The 24,406-nt window shown below is 39.7% G+C and overlaps 1 protein-coding gene across 4 annotated transcripts in view; it reads left to right on the top strand.

Annotated features, from left to right (window-relative positions):
• The window catches only part of LOC137997063 (ubiquitin carboxyl-terminal hydrolase 16-like), a 25,107-nt gene extending 701 nt beyond the window's left edge, over positions 1–24,406 (top strand). Inside the window, exons 2-18 of one of the 4 annotated variants that reach the window (XR_011122403.1) lie at positions 513–601; positions 1,766–1,831; positions 2,925–3,022; positions 4,699–4,799; positions 6,105–6,202; positions 7,013–7,060; positions 7,409–7,501; positions 8,497–8,630; positions 9,298–9,385; positions 11,238–11,328; positions 12,115–12,203; positions 14,144–14,203; positions 15,775–15,954; positions 17,021–18,449; positions 19,979–20,196; positions 21,773–22,231; positions 22,375–24,406. Coding sequence is in view for 3 of the 4 variants with exons in the window: in XM_068842797.1 (XP_068698898.1) it covers positions 513–601; positions 1,766–1,831; positions 2,925–3,022; positions 4,699–4,799; positions 6,105–6,202; positions 7,013–7,060; positions 7,409–7,501; positions 8,497–8,630; positions 9,298–9,385; positions 11,238–11,328; positions 12,115–12,203; positions 14,144–14,203; positions 15,775–15,954; positions 17,021–18,449; positions 19,979–20,196; positions 21,773–22,126 (3,236 nt within the window). In the remaining variant the exon portion in view is untranslated. Of the gene's footprint in view, positions 1–512; positions 602–1,765; positions 1,832–2,924; positions 3,023–4,698; positions 4,800–6,104; positions 6,203–7,012; positions 7,061–7,408; positions 7,502–8,496; positions 8,631–9,297; positions 9,386–11,237; positions 11,329–12,114; positions 12,204–14,143; positions 14,204–15,774; positions 15,955–17,020; positions 18,450–19,978; positions 20,197–21,772 lie in introns of those variants that run through there. The other 3 variants (XM_068842797.1, XM_068842798.1, XM_068842799.1) reach the window with 3 other exon arrangements.

Here is a 24,406-nt window from a genome sequence, read left to right as displayed (position 1 = left end):
CATGGGAAGGGGGAGTGGGAGTGTGGGTGGATATTAAATGGAATGGCCCAAGATAAGGGCTGTTGCTTGTAAGGCAGAGAAAAACAGCCCTGAAATCCATGACCACGCAGTTGTGGTACACTTGCTCTACCATGTACTACTGTATCAGGCTAATGCTTGCAAGTTGCTTATCTAACTTTCAGAATCTTTCCAACTTTCAAGTTGCAATTGGTTAGCTACCATAAATATATATAGGGGGCAATACATGTAATTCATTACAGGATGCATGACCACATTCAAGACCGGTGTGAAGTACTGGCTCATTTGGCTCGGCAGTCGATGAAAGAATGAATCTTAGATATTGGCGGGGGTCTGTTATACTGGTGGCTTGTTTGGCTCTGAATTCTTTAGTTTAGGTCTTAGGATTAAGGATTTTTTCAAATGTAAAAGTCTTGTTCTCTTCATTAAGATTGTTACAAAATTGTTGCTTTTACGTCCTTATCTTTAATTTCACTTGTTATTATCATTGTCAGATGTAAAAAGGTGCCCACATATTGCAAAATCAGTTAAGATTCAAAACTTGCAGAAAAAAGTTCCTCACACTACACTGGGACAGTGTGTGGTGAGTAGTTTTTTTTTTTTTTTAATCTCTCCTCTTTTTTTTTTTTTTGTGGGAGGCGCGGTGGCCTCATGGTTAGTGTGCTCGACTCCTGAGCGAATGGTCTGGGTTCGGGTTCAGGCCGGGAACATTGTGTTGTGTTCTTGGGCAAGACACTTTACTCCCACGGTGCCTCTCTCCACCCAGGTGTATAAATGGGTACCGGCAAAATGCTGGGGGTAACCCTGCAATGGACTGGCGTCCCATCCAGGGGGGAGTAGAAATACTCCTAGTCACTTCATGCCATGGAAACCGGGATAAGCACCGGCCTGATGGGCCACTTGGCTCGTATGCAGACTTTACCTCTCCTTTTTTGCACTGAATCGTTTGAAATCAGTGGACTTTTTAGATAATACATAAACTTTAATAACTATCAAACAAAGCTACATGTATAAAGTATTAACACTATATAAGGTCATCATCAGTGAGAATAAAAGGCCATCTGCTAATTGCAAATTTTATAACTACATAGTATCAAGTACTGTAACTCCTGTTAGTTCCACTACGTAACAATGAATTTTGTCTGTTTAAACTAGCTTTCCATTGTTGAATCATTACACCTTCCAAAATTCTGTACTTGTAGTAACTTTGAGCTGTGCAAAGTATGTGCAATGGCTAAAAGAATGTACACTGTAAGGCGTTGACCAATAGATAATGGGTCATTACATGGCATGGAAGTGTCGTCAATGCGGCCTCTAAATTCCTCTTGGTCTCACCAATTTAAAGTAACTGTCACTGCAAGAACAGTCTTACTACTTCATAGACCACATATGAATGTTGAGTTGAATTAAATCAAATTGAAGCAAAACAAGTGAAATATTATTTTTGATCTTGATGATAAAGAAAAACTGGAGTAAGTACTCAGAGAAAAAAAACTAAATAAATATCAATGTTATTGACATACACTGTAGCTGCCAAAATATTATAACCCAAAATCTTGGAAGCAAACCTGGAATGCAATGGTAGTAATTCTATCATCATCTGCTCTTGCCCGTGGGGCCAATCTGGGGACGGTCTCTCCCCAACCAATATTTTTATACTTACATTTAACTACAATAATTATTATTAAATCCTACAGTGTATATACATTTGAGTTTCCTGTATCATGTAGTATAATTGTCATCTTAGGACTGTGGAGAGTTAGATTCCTCTGATGAACTAGGAATCTGTATTTGTCTTTTCTGCGGAAATCAGGTAATATGAATTTTCTGAGTTAGATTGTAATTTTAATAAAAATATTTTAACAATTTTTATTATTATTCACCAAAGGCAAGGTGAATATCAGTGAAAGAAAACCAAGACGAAGTTGAGGTTTTTATTCACCGATATTCACCAAGCTTCAGGTGAATAATAATTATTCACAGGTCTCAGTGATTATTTGACAGATATGCATGTTCTTTAAAACAATTAACTTCTTCATTTGTCACATCGAAAAAAAGGCTTATGACCATGAATTATTTTAATTTTTAAAAACTGCTTAATTAATTGTCGTGTAATATAATTACCTCGAGTGCAACCAATCGACCCAGAGAATTTTCAATAATCACCTATGTAATTATATGTACATGTATACCAAATAAAATTTACTTGCAGTGATTACTGGTATAATTACTGTATATTGTCCAGCGAAGATAACACATTTAAAACTAGTAGTAATCTCAGGTTATTGATGGAAGCAAAGCAGAAGGGGAAACAGTCTTATCTCTAGGACTATTAAAATTTTAAGGATATGAGCATGAATGTACCTCTTGAGATTGTTTCAATAATTGCTGATTATAGCACTATGACTCACGTGACAGGATTGAAATACTTGTTATTATACTCTTGGCTAAGACTCTGAATCATAGGCGAGTGCAATCTGTTTGATTTAAGAAGGTAAGTTAAAACAGTCTGGCTTTGGATCAACCCCAGAGGAATATCACAAAACCCACTGGACTGAAAAACGACATCAATACAGTATATAGTGTGCGTTGACTGCTACATCTTTAATATGATAATAATATTAGTGATTTCCATGGACCACAATTCTCTAATAAACCTGGCTGTATGCTCAAAACTATGACACAACTGACTGGGGTGTCCTTGTTAAAATTTTAACCCCTGTGAATGGCACATAGAGATTGTTACCACAGACCTTGACCATATTACAGACCCATACAGTTTTATTCATCCATTTTACTCATCCGTTTTACTCATCAATGGGACACTCCTTGATAGTCTTCCCACTGTTTCCTAACATGGGAGTGGCCGGGTGATATTAAAATCAGTGTAACATTTTAATGCCCAGGGTTGTGACAGGACTAGTGAAGAGAAGCATGCTTTGTCACATTACAACTCTAAACATTCCCATGGCATAGTGGTTCATCTCCAAAACTGGGTTGTCTGGTAAGTGTTTGTTCAACATGTGTTTTTATGTGGTACTGACAAATTTTAAAAGAAACCTGGTTGCTCTGCTCCTCTTATTTCATTAGACTGATCTTTGTAGGCTGCTGACATTTGCTCAGTGGATATTCTCAGCAGATTGTACAGTGTGTTTCACAAAACGTTTGACGGGAAGTTTGCGAAGTTCGCTTTAAATTTTCAAAGTTTGCTCCGAACTTGGGAATTTTATTACGTTACTGCCAATCAAATCGCAAACTTTTAAACAAACTTGGGAATTTCATTCCAGACCTTCGTGGGAATGTGGCATGATTGATTGACAGTTACCTAAATGTCTATAATGAAATTCCCAGAATTGTAAACAAACTTCTCAAACCAGTGGTCTGGTCAAAAGTTTTGGGAACACACTGTAATAGTGCCTTTCCGCTGATAGATTGCTGAGGACATTATAGAATTTAGGTTCAGTTTTGCTCCTACTTATTTAAATTCAAAATCAGAAAGTTTCCAAAAAAATTTATTCTTGCTTTATTGTATATAATTAAACTATTTCAAGTGAACTGGTAATGTACATGTACTGGCAAAACAAGTTGAAATCTTATACATTGTAATACATACACAGTCAGACATTTAATGTCTGTGTATTATTACACTGTAGCTTGTCAACTTTTTTTGCCTGTACATTGCCAGTTCACTTCAATATTACATAATTGCAACACAGGCTTGATTTTGGGTGATACATGTAGATCATTCCAAGGCTGCCACTCCAAAACTGTGGTTCATATGCTGCCTTGTGAAATCCACTTTATTTCTGAAATTAACACTTTTATTAAAACATCATCTTAAAGAGCTCCTCTGACCAAAATAATTATCAATTCTTATCTTTCTTTGGATTTCAAAACTATGTTAACTAAACACTAAGCGAACAAACTTTTAAGGCTTGATTTCAAATAGACACCTGTTTATTTTAGTTGGAATTTTCCTATTTAATGTTCCGGCATTGTACTAACTGCAAGTTCTTGAGAGAGCGGGATCAAGGACAAAATGACTTCAAAGGCTCACAATGCATGACTTAGTGTATGCCGCAGAATTAATATGCAGCATGGGAGTTTTTATGGGCTTTCAGACTTTTAAACTGGCATTTTGCATATATAATACCGTAAGCTGCATTCACATGCTGAAATTTTAAGCTAGTGAGCCTTTGATTTCATTTTCTCTGGATCCAACCCAATATTGTTTAAGGTCCAATCGGTCAGTTTTGAAGGTGAGAATGTAAATATTACATGCAAAGTAAATGGCCTGTATGGACAAGAATCAAAGCTCAAAACTTTGCCATCAGGTGTTTAGCAAACACACTTTCAAAATCTGAAGGAAAAAAGAATTGATTTTTATTATCACAGGGGCACTTTAAGTGCACATCTTTTTAGCAATGCGTACAATAAGGTAAGGTGATTTATATTTTACTCTATATTGTATGCAACTTTAATGTAATTATTAAGTTGAATTAATGGAACATTAGGTATTTTGATCGGTAGCATATTTTATTGTATTTTATTGATTCAACTACCCCATTGTAATGCGCAATTATTGATCACTTACTGTCACAGTGGAAAATGCGCAATATAAGAGATAAATTATTATTAATACCTTCAACAAACATCTGTGGTTGGTCTTTACACATGAAGGTGCTATGCATGCGATGATGAAGTTCCTGTAGAACCCGAATCAACAATTCATGGAAGCATTAAACTGATATTGAAGGCTATGAACAGGAGTCCCCCACCAGGTACTGGTAGTTTACATGACTGTCACATGATCGCAACGTGAGCTTGCTCTGACTTATACACTTTAGTTGAGCACTAGACATTTGTGCTTGTGGTTGTTGGTTCCATTTACTCGTCTTGATCACCTCTTATGATCTGTAAGTAACTGAGGAAAAAGAGCTGCTATTCTTTGTAATATATACAATATAAGCGGCAGGTATGTGTATCACATTTACAAAGTTTGCTTGAGGTGAATCCTTGAGTTTGTAAATGTGAAACAGATGTGATGCAAATATTGTGTATGACCTATTAAATGTCAGCATTTAAGTGTTAAATGGGTATTTTTGCTGATACTGTTATTATTGATTAATAAAAGATTTCCCTTTTTTCCATCATGAATTATTAATGAGTTTTATAATATTGATTAATAACACTTACACAAAATTAAAGGTGAGACTTTCTCATATTATTTGAGGAGGAGGAAAAAATAAAAATCTAGTTTCAGATCCCTTTCTGGGTAATAAAAACCTAATTTAACTGGGTAGGATACTGGAAGCAATCCTTTTCCTTTTTAACTGAGGTGCTGACAGCATAAATTAATTTGAAAAGAGGAGGAGTTGATGAGGAAGTACATATGATTATGTACATTATTTTTATGTATTACTGTCCAGTGTCTTTTCAAGAGTAATTAACAATGATGTTTTGGGAACTTTTGCCATACAGCTTTTTATCCAGCTTACAATCAATCAGGAAAAACAATAGAATGCCCTTCCACAATACCACAGACCAAGTCCCCTACTTTTTGTAAACAGTGGGTGCAGGGTTTTTTTCTCTCGTGAATGCAGCAATATTGTGCTAGATAAACTTTGTTTATCGTAGTTTAAAATTTCCGGCGTTATCTCTGCGGTAGGAAATTATGTTATCCGAGGTATGTATAGGGTTACTGTACTAATGCGTATTTCACTGATCCCGAGTGTCAGTTTTATTAAGCGAGCGTTTGCGAAACATTAGAGCTGTAAGTTTTAATCCATTTGTGGATCCATTTCTTCCACTGCCATGCAGCCTGTTGAGTGGGTGAGGTCATGATAATCCAATAAATTATTGGGAATTTCCCTAGACATTGTAAAACGTTTATTTGTTAACTCTCAGATTGCCCCAAAGCACAAAGCATTCACACAAGTTATAGCTGTTAGCGGGGGGCAAAGTCTCTATGTGAATCCATTGTGTGTCGTACTCTCTAAAATGTCAAGGACCTGTGCTGTTTTTGTCACATTATTTTGTGACACTAATTTTGTTTTACTGTAATTTGATTTTGTCTTGTGCAATAGAACTGGAGTCATTATGTCTCTCAAGTTCCAGCAAAACTTCACACGACATTAAACCAAGAGAAAAGAAATTAAATAATAACATAAGGAGCAGAATTAAGGTATGTCTACTTACTAGTTAGACTTTTTGGGTATTACTCCTGGCCCAACAATCTAAGATTAAGGATCGTTGGCACTGGATTTCACTGTTTTTTTGGCCTAACTTTGATTTCAAGATGCAGTGTTGCTTTGTCTTGAATTTGTTGAATCTTTCTTTTCCTTTTAATTAATTGTGTTAAGTGGTGTGCAGAAACAGTGGTTAAAAGATCTAGTCAGAATGGAAACAAACCAAGAAAAGATAGTTTCTCTTCAGATCTTCTTTATGTCCTTCCTCGAAAGATCTTTTGAATGTTTTTGAACGTGATGTGAACTCCATCATACTCTCACTTGGACCAGCACTTGACCAACAGCCAGTGTCAATTATTGTGGCTCTCACTTTAAACTAAATCTAGCAATGTGCAGTGCAATCACAGTGTCATGACATTGTTTCCTGTCAAAGCCTGGATTTTTCTCCAGGCTTGACTTTGCTACCAACGTTTACACACGACGTGAGATAGTTGTACAGAGATGGAATGCTGTATGGGATAAAAATTTGAGCACAGTATCCAAAAAAAAGTCTCTTATATAGTGGTTATACAGGGAGCAAATCACCTTTTTTAGCATCGTTGCTGGGAGGAACTTACTGTGTTGGCCAAAACCCTTTCACCCCTTAAAGAGTCGCCCATTGACGAGTAAAATCGTCTGGCATTAGACAGAGTAATTTTAATCTATAAGTGTCACTCTTAGAAGGAAAAGGGTTAAGGGTTTATATTGTGGAAAGTTAACAATTGTTTCCTTCCTTTTTCTTTTATATTAATTCCATGTATTTTTAGGGTCTGGCAAATCTTGGAAACACTTGTTTTTTCAATGCTGTCATGCAGGTGAGACTATCACTCTATGTCAAAGCAAAATACTTCTCACATCCATTTCCCTTAATTTTTATTGTTTTGGTTTTGCATTATGCCTTTGTTTTACAACACCTCGGGATTACATGTACATTGTAGCTAAAAGAAACTTGTGCCATCTTCCCAAACAATCAGAGGTAAATCCTGAACCAAGAAAATATATGACTTGCTTGCCCAATACATGTACGTGTATGTTATGTTTTCTTTCATTTACAGTGCTGTAGCATCCACAGCAATCATTTTATTTTGCATCACAATTGCCTGTTTACCTACAGATAAACACTTTGTTGAGTATTCTTGCCTTAGAACGATTCTGTCTTCTAGAATTTGTGTCAAACAGAGCTGCTTTATGTTGCTGCATCTTGCACTGTCAAAGAAGGCTTTTCACAGCACATATCTCTCAGAAGCAGGGGTGTGGTGAGTACAAAAAATTTCAATAATAATTTTATTATGATGATTTGTGTTTCTTTTTTCTCGCTTTCAGGTCAGTTGTGATGTAGATGGTAATGTTGCACAATCTTTCATTTTGATAGTATAAATTAGCAGGGATTAGGCTCACTGGTAATACATCATCTGCAAAGCAGGATGCTCACGGCAGCAACCTGGGTCAACTCAATGAATGCAAATAGGGAAATGATAAACACCTGAAACATTCAGGTGGCTCCAATGTGATTCAAACCGTCTTCGCAAGCAGTCAACTCAATTGCCAGAAACAAAAACTAATTATAGTATGTAGTAAAAATATTGCAGTCTACCAATTTTCTACTACTATACATTTGCTGTAATTACAGAAGGTGTATGAAGAGAAAACAGCAATAATTATAGGGATTCCAGAGAATACATGTAGATCCAAATCCAAATCATCTCAGATGTGAACTTGATGTTAAATAAATACGTTTGGTTTATGAAGGCAAAAGTCTAGGAAAGTAGAGTCATGGACAGTTTATTTTGCTTTGAATTTCCTTACAAACCTTTGAACTTGCCGCAAAGGTGTTTCCCATGATGCAATCAAGAGCACTAAGGAGTCTAAATCAAATATTCATGCATGAAGGACCCAGTCATATTTTAAGAAGCAAGAAGCATGTTTGAGATGTTTGGTCATCATGGAAAGCCTGAACTATTCAAGTTTGAATGGGACTTGAACCCATGACCCCTTTACATGGTGCTGAATTATCCATCCACAGTGTACATGTACAAGTATGCATCAACACTTTTCTTTAAGAAATTGTGTAAACTGACCGTACGGAGTTAGTGTGCGAGCTGGCTCTCGTTTTCATTCGATGTCGCACTCAATCAACATGCAAAGGGATACAGGTGACATCTTTTGATCTCAGAGCATGCTTGTCATGTGATCAAAGATTTCAGTAAGCATTTGAAAAAATATCAGAAAATATTTTGTTTTGTCACTGCAGCCTCGCCTCAGTGTGGTCGTTCAGGAAACACCAGGACCTGTTACCAAAGCTTTGTGGAAATTACTTCAAGACTTCAGAGATTCATCTAGAGGCAGTCTAAACCCAAATCAGCTGTTTAGCGAGATTTGCAAGAAGTACTGTACAGAACTGTTTTTGTTGCTTTCCTTTTTCATTAAGTTTGGTAACCATTATAGTATTATATTGGTTGTACATTAAAATCAACAATGGCTCGGTTATCCTGCGGAGAAATGTTACCTTAAATTTACTGCCAATAAGAGTCTACCGGTAACTGCTAACTTAAGACTGAAAATGACAACACATAGACCTTATTCATAAATGGCGGTCAATTTATAATTCTTTTGTCAAAGTGCAAATTAGCCTAGCAGCTAGGTCTCGATACCGTGTACAGTGAATTGGAAAGACTTGTTGCTCCAAAATGAGGCTTGGTAGGCCAATTTGCTCTTGGACAAAAGAATGATAAATTGAGAGACCGCCATTTATGAATAAGGTCTATAGCACTCTGAGTCTCACACAATTATTTTTGCTGAATAGTTGCTTAAATTTAAAGGTGGTAAACAAATTTAGAGAGGGATAACTCGATGATGGCATAGGAACAGTGACAAAAGAAGGGTGGGGTGGAAAGCATTTGTAAGGCTGTTGGGCTGCCTGGTGTGTGGTTTTCGGTACTTTGCGGAAGACGTTTTCATGTTGAATTTAATCAGTGAATCCAAACTGAACAGTAAAATACTATAATCCATTCAGATCTGTCTCAGACTTGTCTCTATCTTGTTGCCCTTTTAGAGCCACGCGATTCAAGGGATTTCGCCAGCAGGACAGCCAAGAATTATTGCGGTATTTGTTAGACTCGATTCGAAGCGAAGAGATCAAGGTAATACAATTTTACTATTTTTAATCTTAAAGTGGGCTATTGCGTTTTTAGAGTTTTTTTTTAGGCAAGAAAGAGTAAATAAATATTAATAAATACATGTATATAGAAAGCTCAATTTGAAGCAACTAGATGACTTTCAAGAAGTCTCAGAGCTCTTTGGAATCTTTCGGATCTTCTGTCATTATGAAGTTATCCGATAGGATGGGATACGACTGAACTGTATTTAGAGAGGGAGGCGCAACTGTTTACAGTTTTCTAACTTGCGGCCCTCTAGCTGCAGCACAGAGGACAGACCACAGCACCGGGAACTCCATGCCCTTCTCTTTGCTAATAGTGTATCTGACAGGTTGATCGTCCTTAATTATCCGAGAAGACTAGAGAACCACCCATTTGCAGATATAATTAAAAAGGCAGCACTTTCTCCTCAGTTATTCCGGCCAAGCCAACTGGACAAGATGACGAATCCCCGTGCAAAAATCTAAAAAAAAAAAAAATGATTGTGGGGGTGCAGGTTAGAGTTGCAGGTTACTGTTTCACCATAGCTGAAACAAACCAAAACTTTACTAATGCTAACATTAGGCCTAGAAAATGATGTTTAAGCCTAAGGTTAGCATTTTTGTTAAAGTTTGGGTTGTTTCAGTTACGTCACCTGCAACCTGCAACGTGCACTTTTCACCCTCCGACAAAAATGAACAGATTTGCAAATATTTATCATTTTAGTCTAATATTCATAGGCCTTTTTCTCAAAAAGAAAAATAGTGAACCTGTCCAGCATGTACACTCAACATCCTTAGGCCAATTATTCCACTTATTAACGGTGTATACTAAAAAGGAACAACTGTAGCAGTTAACAGTAGCTACTTTTGTGTGAAGTTTACAATCGTGGATGCCTCGAGTTTTTTGTTAGTTGGTGATCCAAAAAATCTGAAAGGAAAAGACTGTCAATTTTGTATTTTATCACAATTGCTTGTAATCTCGCAATTTGATTGGCTAATTCCCCGTTGTCGATAAGAGTTTTTACCACAACTGCTTGTAAACTCGCAATCTGATTGGCTAATTTGTTGTCGATACGAGTCTAGACAACGCTGCTCGCGTCAATTTGCCACGCAATGTAATAGCCAATCAGGAACGCCCATTTTGGAAAATAAACCAATCACATTGCGAGAAAGTTATAGACAACGCTTGCTCTTTCTTTGTGTCATGATTTTGGTCACGCTCTGAAATAAAAACTTTCTTTGGCGTTGAATATTGTGGTAAAAAGCAAATCGGAAGTGGTTAAGCGTTGTCTGGACTCTTATCGACAACGATATTTGTCATCACAGTGGTGAGTCTGCAACAAATTTTGACCACTGTGATGACGAATATCGTTGTCGATAAGAGTACAGACAACGCTGAACCACTTTCGATTTGTTAACTAGACAACGCTGCTCGCGTCAATTTGTCACGCAATGTAATACCCAATCAGGAACGCTCATTTTGGGAAATAAACCAATCATATTGCTAGAAAGTTATAGACAACGCTTGCTCTTTCTTTGTGTCATGATTTTGGGCACGCTCTGAAATAAAAACTTTGAATATTGTGATAAAAAAAACTAATCGAAGGTGGTTCAGCATTGTCTGTACTCTTACTGACAACGATACTCGACATCACAGTGGTCAAATTTTGTTGCGGACTCACTCGGCATTTCACTTGTAGCATTTAACTAACTTCAAAATTAAAACTCGAGATACCCTCTAATTAAGATGCAAATTATCCATTTCTATCTTTACCAAGACTGAAGTGATAAGCTCACAGGAACAGTGAGATGAAGAAATCAATACTATAAATAGTTTCTCTTTTCTTGTTTTTCAGAGGGTTAAGCGAGCGATCTTGAAATCTTTCGGAGTTTCTGGTGAAGACGACACCAAGTTTCTGGACGATAACAAACGAGTGCAAATTAAAGGCGAGCTTTCACATACTGTACATGTAATGTTGGGTACTGTAAAAAGATAATATTGTTTGGCTCATCGATACGTACAGTGTGAAGCTACAGACTTTCACACATCTCGAACTGCTTTGCTGTCCTGTTTTGCATTCAGGTTTGCGAAGCCCTTTGTGACGTCATATCGGAACTATACCCCTGCTTCTCTTTTGCACTCGACTGCTACTTTTGCTGACACTTACAGCATATTTAAAAGTATGATTTCGAGAAGGAAATGAACAAATTTGTTCGTTATAACGGAAGAAATTATCCGAACAACGTCAAATGTCTCGAACCTCACTCACCCTCACTCACGTTTCCATAAATTCCATCACATACCATAAATCCTCCAGTTAGCCGTGTAGGGTGAAGGGGTGAGGTAGAGGCGGAGGAAGGACGTTTGACGGGAGACTTGGATGTGGCCTTATTTGAGAAGGGGTGCTTATTTAATTGAGCAAAACGCATTACCGGTAGCAAAAACAATAAAAAAGAGAGTAAGAAACAGATTATAGAGTAAGCGTAGCTTCCCTGTTTCCTGTTTTGGACCAGGGCAATCAATGACTGTCATTTATGGCAATTTTGGTAATGCTGTACGTGTTGTACAAGTTATTTTCAAATTTTTATTCAGATATACTGTATATATTTTTGATCTAAAAGGCCCTCTGCCGAATTCTTTTCCTCCATGATATACAAAGTCAAAACGCATTATCCGCATTTATATTTTGAAGCCGCGTGTGTCTTATCCTTTATCCGTCTGTCTTCGAACAGAGTACGGTACATGCGCAGAAGCTCCAATGATTGACAGTGTGTTTGCCGGCAGACTCGTAAGCATTGTAACTTGTCGTCAATGCCGAAAGGTTAGTTTACTGTCGATCTATTATTTTAGTTGTTTAATAACTCCGTGGCTGGTCTTTAATAAATACCTTGAGCGTGCGTTGGATATGAGATTGTAAATACCCAACGAGGCGCGTAGCGCCGAGTTAGCTATAACGATCTCATATCCAATAACTGCGAATGGAATAAATGTTTCATGAAATTTTCGTTAAATTTCAATTCTTGGACACTTGGAATTTGTACATGTAGCCAATCAGTTTCCAGCTTAGCAACACTTGACGCAATCAGATTCCATATTAGGTCATACGGTGTATGAGCTAATAAGGGAGATTGAGTGAACCAATCAGAAACCTAGAAACGCAATACTATCAATTCGAAATAAACTTTACGCAAAGTAAATATACCTATTGAGCGAAGGGGATTTAGGGCAAGTACCATTTTAATGCAAATCTCCAATTAAGGGAAAAAAAGCAGAGGCAATCGTGAGATTTAGCATTGTGGTTACGGCAAACATCGGGCTGAATTTTGCGTTTCGCTAACAATCAAAGAATCTTTACTTCATTTCTTTCCTATTAGGTACAAATACTAGGTACTTCTCAATAGGCTAGTTTTGTATTTTAACGGTTAGACTGGATCTACAATAGACCAATTCGGCTAACTCAATGTTGTACCCAATTCAAATCTTTTGGGAATAAAACGTTTTGTTCCAAGTATTTCCATCTCATTTAAATGTGAATGCTTCATTGTCATGCAAATTCAACACACAAAGAATCTTAACCCCGAGAGATTTGAATTGGGTACAACATTGAGTTAGCCGAATTGGTCTATGGCATGAAATGGAGGCTAATGCAGGGGAAATAATTTGTATGTGTGATAGAATCCCCTGCATTAGCCTCCATTTCATGATCGGTCCAAGGCAACCGTTAGAATACCGAACTGGCCTATTGGGGCTCACGGATTTAACGTTAAATCCGTGAGCCCCAAAATGACAATTCTCAGCGTCATGCAGGATTTTAGTCATATCCTGCACGTACTGTTGTGTAGGTGTTTTTCGCTGTTCACACCCTTGCTGGAACGTGATTTGTACTTTGTAGATGAGGTATAAAATAAGTTCCTTTTGACCATCTTGTTCAAACTCCGTGATGAAATCTGCGTAATCAGACGAAACCGGTCGGAGAAATAAAAGCTAGTTGACAAGATCTGTTGCTGTGTGCTGCTCACTAGTATTTGTTGAAAAAAGTTACAAAATTGTCAATTAGGTAGATATTAGGTACTTCTCAGTGGGAGAAAGATGATTTGGAACAAGAGAGTTTTCATGCTTTTATATGATAAGACGAAATGGCACTTGCATTAAAATGTCTCAAATGAAGCCCTGCAGTTGATATATAAAGATAAGAGAAGAGAAATTAGGTTAAATCTAAAAAAAGCTCTTTGATTTTTTGGGGAAAGGGAAATTTCATCATACATTTTGGGCGGAGTTCTTCGTTCAAGACGTATGGCTGCTGATGACGTGATACAAAGCCAACGTTGACGTTAACTACAATGCTTGTCATAATTGTTGGGACACTTTTACGAGCAATATTTCACTGAATTTTTAAACAACACTGAAGACGCGTTGAAACAGCGAAAACCTTCCCGGGCAACACAGCGTCTAGTCTCCCACGCATACGTCCTCAGGGCTTCGTCACGCGTTCCTCCCCCAGCTACAAACCATCGAGTGTTCCGTAGAAACATCCCCTTGAGCTGTTTGACGATAAACTGGCTCGTTTTCCCGCCAACCTCGCTAGCGTCAGAAGTGTGGAGGATATGACATTCCCACAGGGTACCCAACCCACTTTTCCGAACAGTCAAAATGAATCAGAGCCACAGTAATGAAAAAATTCTAGTCATCGCGCTTACGGCAAACGGCAAACAGCAAGTCTCCCTCAGTACTCAGGTACATTTTTTGCACTTTTGTCCACAGGAATTTAAAGTAGACGAAACATTTTTGGATTTGTCCTTGCCACTAATGGCACCTAAGCAGGTATGGCTTGGGTCGTTTTTTTATATACAAGCCTGGAGAGTATTTTGGTGATTGCCTTTGTTTTGCATCACGAAAATCTGGTTTTGTCGCACGAGTCGATAAAGGTAAATTAACCATAATGTCACGAAACGCTTAGTGAAATGGGTGCGAGCTAGACTGAATGGACAGTTAAGTGGCGTTGAGTTAGCGTTATGTTGGTGTAAGAGGAGGAAGTATTCACGGTGAGACTGGGTGAGCAAGAGACAGTCTTGTACAAGAGATAAGTTGCCGTTTACCGGAATAAACCCTGTAACAGTACAGTGCTGCCTTTTCGTTACAATACTACCACTACCACTACCATTACCACTACCACTACCACTACCACTACCACTACCACTGCCACTGCCACTACCACTTCCACTACCACTACTAACAATAAGATTTTGGGAGCTGACGTTTCGAGTCCGTCGTCAGAACTAAACGTCAGCTCACAAAATGTTACCTTGATAAAACCAACTTTTCGTGTTTCACTCCCCAGCGATATGTGGGAGGCGCGGTGGCCTCGTGGTTAGTGTTCTCGACTCCGGATGAACTGGTCCGGGTTCGGGTCCTGGCCGGGGACATTGCGTTGTGTTCTTGGGCAAGGCACTTTACTCCCACGGTGCCTCTCCTCACCCAGGTGTATAAATGGCTACCGGCGATGGACTAGCATCCTATCCAGGGGGGAGTTGAAAATACTCCTAGTCGCTTATTGCTAAAGAAACCGGGGATAAGCTCCGGCGGGTCGGAAAGCGCTTACCTTACTCTCCTGTGATGCAGCGCCACAGTCTTCTTAGAAACTAACCCTTTTTTTTTCTCGCCCCGCATTCTAAGCCATTCGGAGGAAAAAACTAAACCACCGTGAACGATTATGGGAATAATGATGTGCATAACCTGCACACTATGTAAGAAGACTTATATTGCGAAGCAGGGAGAAGATTGGCGGACTGCTTTCGCGAACATCTACGAGATGTAGAAAAAAACGACACAGATGCATCAAAACCAGTTGCGTGCCATTTTAATCTTCCTAATCACTCCCACCACAACATGACAATTTATGGCCTATCCTTACACCACGGGAACACAGAAAGCTGCAAGAATCTGGAACGAAAATTCTTCAACTAGGTATACTTTATCCTCACGGAATCAATGAACGCCTCTCATTCCATTAATTTATTCACAAATTCATGTTACCATATTTCCACCAATGGCAAAGATCCTTCACACCCGCATAAAAACAAACAACACCCACAATTCCTCCATTCGCTCTGACCAAGGGCTAACGCTCGAAACGTCAGCTTTCCAACTCGTTCACGGTGGTAATTCGACCTTGATCAACACGTTTGATAAAACCAAACTTTTCCTGAATCACTCTCCCACCGACGCAGCACCACAGTTTCTTTAGGAACTACAAATTTGTTTTCAGTCACGACATATACTCGCGCGCGTTTTCTCGCGCAAAGCCTCATCTTCATAGATTTTCTTTGCGTTGTGATTTGCTCGTTTGATTGTTAAACAAATTCTACAACACCGGATTTCATATTTATTTCTAGGAACCTTGGAACTTCAAGTCGTTCAGCAACGGGAAACAAAATCGGGCATCCGCAAAGGCCCCTAAAAACAACGGCGAGTCAACAAGTTCAAAATCTGACGACACAGAAGCTGTCGTGGAAGGCAAGCAATGTAGCACACCCAGCAAACATCAGCTAAAGGCAGCCAGGAGGGCCCAAAAGGTATGCAATTACGGGGTCTTTGCAAAAGACTTGAATTTTCTTGTTTATCCTCACGTTCTCGTTTATCCGATCATTCGTTTAGTTGTTGGCCTCGTATCGTTGAATTTGGCTGGTTGGTGTGGTCTATCGCTCCAACACGCATTTAAATTCCTTCACGAGTTTGTTCATTTGTTGAGTGTTTCGTGCGTGAGTATGTTGTTTCATTTGTGTTTCCACCATTTCCACTTTCCCTTCCATCCTTCAATTCCTTTACTCCCCTCCGCTTTCCTTCTTTACTCCCTTTCCTTTTCCTCTCTTGTCCGGCTCTCTTTCCTTTGTTTCTTTCCTCCTTCTTCGCATTCCCCTTACCTTTCTACCCTTCTTTTCTTTCTTCTTCACTCCTTCCATTCCCTTCCCTTCCCTTTCCTTCGCTCCATCATTTTCTTTTTCTCTTCCTCGTTCACTTTCGTTCTGCCTCCCTCCTTCATTCCTTCGTGGTTTCATTATTGCGATAAGTCAGTTAATTATTTAATGGCTTTGTTTTACCCATATAAAAAAACCAGGAAAGCTTTATGGCTGCTCGACGTTTCGGCGTCATCATGACTCCATTATCAAGAGACTAGTTAAATAGCATGCAAATAAGGAAAGGTACAAGATGAGCATAAATTACAATAAACGTCCTAAACAAAGACCTTGGAGCGGATGGAATCCGTTTACACGTTCAATGTTGGTTTGCGCATGCGAATGTACAACATTTCTTTAACGAGGCAATTAAAGTTGCTGCTACATTTCGTGATGGTGTGAAATTGCTCAATGAAGCCTTTAAAAACCTTATAAAATATTTCTCAAAAGCATTTGGACAAATGATGGAAAATACTGGGTGTGTTTTTTTCCTGATACACGCTCATAGTTCCTACCAGCCAACCAAAGAGCGCGTCTGACAATACATAACCAATTAAAAATCGTGTGATGTCACAGCCGTCTTTACATACTTTCATCTAAACACAGCTATTGACCAATGAGCGTGCGCGTACTATCCTGATTGTTTGACAATCATAAATAATTCAATGTTTTGTTTTTTTTACAGAAAAAGGCGAAAAATACCCGAGGAAAGAGAGGGAAAGGAAAGGAATCCCAGGAATCTGTAGATAACAGCAACAAATACAACGATGGCGTTGACGCTGAAGAAAGGGAAAAAGAAGCCGACGAAGTCGAAGATGAGCAAAAACAGAATGTGTCAGATGCAGAAGACGATGAACTCGACGATATCAACTTGTCTGGTTTGTACGGCAGTGGAGAGGAACAAGAACTCAGTTTGAGTAACGAAAGTGCAGTATCACTGAATGATGCTTATCAAGGGTGTGACGCAAATCCTGGTGATGATGCGTTCGTAAAGGATAAGAATGACAAGAGCAGCTCATCAAATTCTCGAAGTAATAATGAAGATTGTAGTTCCGATATTTTGAACACTGGAAAGCGCGCATTTGGGCCAGATTCTGCGGATGCGGACAGCGAAAGTTCATCGATTGACATGCTGAATAATGAAACTAAAAGACTAATTGTCTCGTCGCAGCTTAATTCCTTGGACGTGGAGACAAATGCAGAAGAACCCAATTCCTTGAACGTGAAGACAAATGCAGAAGAACCGTCCGGATGTAACCCTATTGTGAACGTCAAGGAACAAACGGGCTATTTCGAAGAACAAAACCGAAAGCAGTGTTTTGACCGGGAACCTGGAGAAAAAGATGCTGTTGAATTGAACAGTGTTTTGTCAAGTTCTCGCGTGACTTTGGAGCCTGTTAAAGAATTAGTTGCCGATACGAGAAAGGGCGATTCCAACGCGCAAAGTTCTCCAACTAATTCTTCAGTGGATTTTGCATTAAAAGCTATCAAAGATGCGCCTTCGTTGTTGGATTGTGCGAATAATTTGAGTACGGAACTGGCTGAAAGTTGTAAAGAAGGAAAGGATGAAGATTTGGCTTGTAGGGCGAATTTGCCTGGCGGGAACTCAGAAAATTTGGAGGCACTTGATAACGGGACAAACTCACCAGGAAGTAGCACAACAAACATTTCTCTAAATGGTTTGAAAGATGAAACCGAATCAATGGCAAACGATAGTGTCACAGAGATCTTGAATAACGATCAAAATGTTCAAGACACAGAGATCGATATCAAGCAAACTCGTCCCGATCATTTCGCAAGAAGTGAAACAGAGGAAGTAGAAAACGGAGAAAGTTGTGAAGATGTATCTGAAACTGGTTCGGACGAGGAATATGAATGTCAACCCAGAGACGAAAGAATGCTGACACGACAACCGACCTACCACCCCTCTCCAGGGGAGTGTTCTGTCATGTCGTCTTTGAGCTACTTTTGCGCGTCAGAGTTGCTAGATGGTAGCAACAAGTTTGCTTGCGAAGAATGCAGCAAAAGAGCGCAAAGAGCGCAGGGGTGTAGGAACAAGAAGGGATCAAGCACGACTGCGGGCGAGAGAAATAAGGAAGGCGCTAGTCAGGAAGGTAAGCAAATGCTTAATTTTTGGAGGATCTGAAGGAACAACTGGAATCTCTGCAGTCTGCCGAATATTCGCTCACTTTCTAGCCATTAAGAAAGCCTTATCCATCTGGCCCCAGTTGTCCAGACGATGGATAGCGCAGTCCACCTTTTGAACAACTGGAGCTTGGGGCCAGTTGTTTGGAAGATGGATAGCGCTATCCGCCGGATAAATCACTGTCCCGTGGATACGTCCTGGCGAAGGCAATTGCGCTATGTGTTGGATATTGATTTATCCGGTGGATAGCGCTATCCACCTTTTGAACAACTGGGGCCTGAGCTAATAGAAAACCCCGCAACGTTTCTTGTTATTTTACAGTAAATCCGACACAAAGAAAAGTCATAAATATGAAACAGTCTTTTTGCTTTTCTGTATAGACCTTATTCATAAATGGCGGCCAATTTATAATTCTTTTGTCGAAGTGCAAATTGGCCTACCAAGCCTCGATACCATACAGTGAATTGAAAAGAATTCTTGCTCTAAAATGAGGCTGGGTAGGCTAATTTGCACGTGGACACGTCCACTTGCACACATCCCATAATACACCTCCTTTACCCCCCTCTCCACCCACCTCAAAAAAATTGCATAATCATTGTTTGCAATTTCTTCTGGGACACGAAGATGTCCCAAGAGAAATCGAAAACAATGTCTATGCAAATTTTTGGGTGAGTAAAAGAGATGTATCATGAGATTTGTTCAAGTGGAGAATTAGTTGAATAAAGCGAGTTTCAATCGTGTTTCGTAAAACCAAAACCAAAGTAGTTACTTTGGCCAGTCAAAAAGCACGGAGACAATCCAGTAAACCAATCAAACCTCGAAGTAATTACGCGTAGCCGACACAAAGCGTGGGAAAATGTGCACGCGCGAGCCACGATTGGTTTTGGTTTCACTTCTGATTGGTTGAAAAAGTGGTGAATCAATCACTGAGTGAAGTAATGCAAAACTTGAGCAATTCGCTAATTACTTACGACACTCAATTGAAAACCGCTATATCATTGCAATGAAATTTTAAATTATGGCCAAGCTATGATCGCTTCGGGTTTGTTTGCTCTTGGGCACTGAATCTTTGAGCTTAGTTAAACTAAACGAAGAATCCATCACCCAACAGTAAGATTTCCTCAAACTGGCCTAGTCCCCATCAGCGTCAGAAAAGTGTGAATTCTTAAACCAAGTTTTGCGGGAAAATAGACAGTAGACCACATCGGCTAACTCAATGTTGTACCCAATTCAAACCCGTGGGAATAAAAAGTTTTGGTACAGGTATTTCCATATCATTTAAATGTGAATGCTTCATTAGAATGCAAATACAACCACAACGAATCTTAGCCCCGGGAGATTTAAATTGGGTGCAACATTGAGTTAGCAGATTTGCTCTATTGTTTATACTCCCGCAAAACTTGGTTTAAAAAAGACACTTTTCTGACGCTGATGAGGACAAACATGGTAGCAGATTCGTACTCTTGATATGTGTAGTTTGATATTTTTTTCTTTCAGACGAATGTAAAGGTGCGGAGGCCGCAAAGCAAAAAGAACCCATACGCACTGTGTACACAGTTGCCACTAAACAGCTGCTGATCTCACTTGCTCCACCAGTGCTCACGCTTCATCTCAAACGCTTCCAGCAGGCGCGATTCTCGCTGAGAAAAATCACTACACACGTGGAGTTTCCCCTGGAACTGAACTTGGCTCCGTTTTGCAGCAGAAGCGGAAGGGTGAGTAGAACTAGCAGGGCTTTTTCTATACCTTTTGGGGAAGGGTGGGTCATTTTGTGTCTGCTCTATAATCGATGCTGCGGTCAGTGCTTACAGTATTCACACCAATCTCGTACCCAGAGTCCTCAGGCTTCTTGGCCAGCAGTTGAGCGCCCGGAGAGACTCTGGGATAATCGACTTGAACTATATTTTTGATTGGCCGCTTGCGTAACAATGGCAGTCCGACAGGAAGTCGGTAAGTAATTCGGAAGCCCCAGAATTTGGAGGGAGATTCAAAGTCGAAAACTAGTTTCAGTGCTGTTTGATTTTTTTCTACCTCAGAAATATATAAATTACAAAAATAATAAAATTAAAACGACGAGGTTTGAATTATGTCTTATACCGCACGGGAATTTTCCCACGCTGATAAAAGTGATTACTGTTGCTGTTGCAAAAGTACCGTGGGAAAGTATTACATCAGTCATCCGTGGAATAAGGTCTTGTCGAAGCCATTCAGAATTACGGAAACATCAAGTTGTAGAAGAAGAGGACATTTGTGTCGTTTCCACAAAAAAATTGTCGATCGTGTTGCTTGCACGATAGCATTCTCATTGCATTCTGAACGATGGAATGTACGCTGAAACACTAAAAATACACTCACCGAAAGCGTCAGAGGTTTCATCTTCACTTGCTCTTATAGCAAGGCAATGATCATTTCTCCAGTTTCTTTGTGTGTAAGGCTAAAATTCTTGTTTCTCGAACACTTTCAACCCGCCATTTCTACTGTTTACGGTTTTCTCTTTTCTGCTTCCGTTTAAACTCAAGCATATGTAATAAGACCGGAACCCACGTTTTCTGGGAAAATGGAGTCGATTATCCCAGGGTCTCTCCGGGCGCTCACCCGCTGGCCAAAAAGCCCGAGGACTCTGGGTACGAGATTGTATTCACACTTAAACGAAAACTTAGAAAAATTTCTGTGGAGGTCGGAAGTGAACGGATCGGCACAGAAACACTAGCATACGGATAGAATATGTGAGCGGTAGATGGTTTACTGACCTCGTACAAATGACAGGCAAATATTTCATTTGACTCACGCAAAATAAATACCACTTATTAACCGAGACTCAGACTGAGGTCATTACAGCTGGCTGGACCAACACTCGGGGTCTTAAATAACTGAGGAGAAAGTGCTGCCTTTGTAATTACATCCTCAAATGGTCAGCCTTTCAAGTCTTCTCGGATAAGGACTTTAAACCGTACGTCCCGTCTCACAGCCCGTCAATGTTCATAATCTCTGTGTGAGGTTAAAGATCCCACCCACTTGTCGAAAAGAATAGGGCATGGAGTTCCCGGTGTTGCAGCTCGGCCTTTCCTTTCTCTTACCTGGAATTGTCTTGGTATTCCAATGGATATCAATAGGCGTAAAAGTCAATAAGTATTTTGTATGTCCAAACCGTAAATAAATCCTAATTCTGTATTTGAGTTTTCAGAGACTTTGTTTCCATTGCCTGTGTCGCTTTTTTATTGTTTATAAATATGAGGGAGGTGTAAAAAGGTGCATCGAACTTTTTGTATCGTTTACCTTTCATTGTTGTAGACACGCGCCGATTCGGAAGGTCGAGTGCTGTATTCGTTGTACGGTGTTATTCATCACAGCGGCAATATGAACAGCGGACACTACACTGCTTACGTGAAGGTCAGCGAACCGTCAGCCAAGGGTCTGTACGACAGCATTACCGATATGAGTGAATTAGTAGATTTTATTCAGAACATGTGGACTGGAAACGCAGAAAGGAGGCAGCCTCATTCGACATGTCGTCATGAGCCCGCACCAGATGGTCAATGGTATCACGTCAGTGACACAAGCGTTAGCCCAGTTCAAGAAACTCAAGTTTTGAAAAGCCAAGCATACATGTTATTTTACAGGCGACTTCCTTTGTGTAGCAAATGACATTGTTAAATGAATTGTGGGTGGACGGTAATCTCGTACCCAGATCTCTTGTAAGAGATCTGGGTACGAGATTAGGTGGACGGCGGCCTTTGTCCTGCTCCTCGCGTTTCGAATAGACCATTTTCGAATTCTCACGGCTGGACTGGATCTAACATGAAATGGAGGCTAATGTGAGCAAATTGATTTGTGTGTGAAGAGATTTGCCCACATTAGCCTCCATTTAATGCTAGATCCAGTCCAGTCGTGAGAATTCGAAAATGGTCTATTGTCACCCGCCAAACCACTTCTGTAGACCACAAGTAGTCCAAAATTATGAATACGCGCGAGCCGCGCGATCAATCAAGTCGTTTTTGGCGTGGGCATGGAAGGTGTTCCAGTCAATTGTCGCTATGCCTTACTTTATAACCGTTGGGTAAACTTAGATTCGCGGAGGTCATGGAATGTGATGATGTACCTTGTCAATCGTTGTGGAAACGTTTTTGCTTTGGCTGTGTATAAACGAGGAAACATTTGACGGGCAAGCAAAATTTTCTGTCAAATAGGAATCTTTTTCGTTCCTCAACAAACGTTGTGCGCAAAAGAGAGGACTTCGCGGAACCAGTGTCTCTGCAACAATACTTTCGAGTTACCTGGGGCATATGCGTGAAGTAACTAGCACGTAACAACCAAGTCTTTTTCCCTCAATTGAATTGTCAATTTGCTCCATGGCCAAGTGAAGTATTATCGTTCATGGACACTGAAAGCTTGATAGGGATCATGGGAAATGAGCATATTTTTTTAAACGCCGAACCCCTCACTCGTAGGACTCGAACCTGGGAATGTTTGATTAATAACCCCTTTACTTAACCACTAGACTGCCACATCACTAACTGCGAGGATTAATTTTTTTTTAAATGTAAATATTTTTTTCTTTTGCAAATGCCGCCGTAAACCTGTATAAACACTCGCTAAGAAGCATGCTTACACAGTGAAAAATGTCGGTTACCAAACTTCAAGAGAACGCTAACCATTTAAATGTCAAGCCTTAGACTTAACCATTACCCAGCCATGATTTTACATATATACTAATTAGTTTTGGTAAATAATCGGCACACTTATCAGTCAGTTGATCTTTAGTGGTTAAGTGGATAAAAACAGTTCCCTCAAAGTTGGTGTTTCGAGTTCAAATCCTGCAGGGACTTCTTTTACTTTTTTTTATGTTTTATATGCTACCACAAGTCCTGGGACAGAGTAATCTAATTGGAGGATAATACTTCATTTGGAGCATTTTTCCAATGGTAAACTATTCGGTAAAATGTGGGTTTCTTTTAATTATGATGTCCGGATATCAAGAGGTTGTGAACGTGAGACTATTTAATGAAGTTATTATGTCGCAAAATGGCATGAGCTGTTCACTCCCGGGGGGAGGGCTTAATGGGGACGTGCGGCCAGCCAGGGTATGTTTTTCGGGATTTTTGTCTTGAACAGGGTATCGAATTTATCATTTTTTGTCTTAATCAGGGTATCGATTTATCAATTTTTGTCTTTAACTGGGTTAAATGTCTTAAACAGGGTATCAAAAATCGGAATTCTGTCTTAAAATGGGTAGAAAAATCAGCGATATTTGGCTTAAACAGGGTCAGGGTATGAGGGGCCGCGCCGCACCTCCCCACCCAGGGTTATATCCAGTACCCCCCCCCCCCCCGGGTATTCACTGAGGTGGCGGAAACTCCTGAAAGAAACTTGTTCGGCCTTTCAGGAGCCCTTAAATTTCTTTAAGTCGTCACAAAATATTTTTTAAAATGATTTTAGCGATAATAAGATCTATTGCCCTCTGGATAAAACTGAAGATATATTTTCGCATTTCGCACGCTAAATCTGATCTATATCTGATCGAATGTTGACCGGAAAGCCTCGCAGATAATACGGAGGTCTCTCCAAGCCTGATTTTTAATCGATCGACAGAGGTCGCAATTTTATGGAGTGTTTGTGTGGGTTCAGTGTTTCTGTTAAATATTATTTATCTGTGTCCAAAGGGGTTTCAGTAGCCAATTCTGGCTGCGGGTAAGGCTTTCGAAGGGGAAGGGGTATTTGCCCCAAGGAATTTTGACGCGTGCAGGAAGAAGGAAGTTCGCTAGGGCGCGCCCGAATTCCTTCGTATCGAAGCTTCCCCTGAGGTTCCCCTAACCCAATCTGGAGAGTTCTTGTAACAGGCTTGCTTGTGCAATGCCATGTGCACAAAATATATGGGCAAACTATTGTGATATTTTGTTTGAGACATTGCATGTTTTGGAGGGAAGA

The sequence above is a fragment of the Montipora foliosa genome, chromosome 3 (genome assembly GCF_036669935.1).
Source record: "Montipora foliosa isolate CH-2021 chromosome 3, ASM3666993v2, whole genome shotgun sequence".
Taxonomy (NCBI): Eukaryota; Metazoa; Cnidaria; class Anthozoa; order Scleractinia; family Acroporidae; genus Montipora; species Montipora foliosa.
This window is presented reverse-complemented; position numbering and strand designations above follow the sequence as displayed.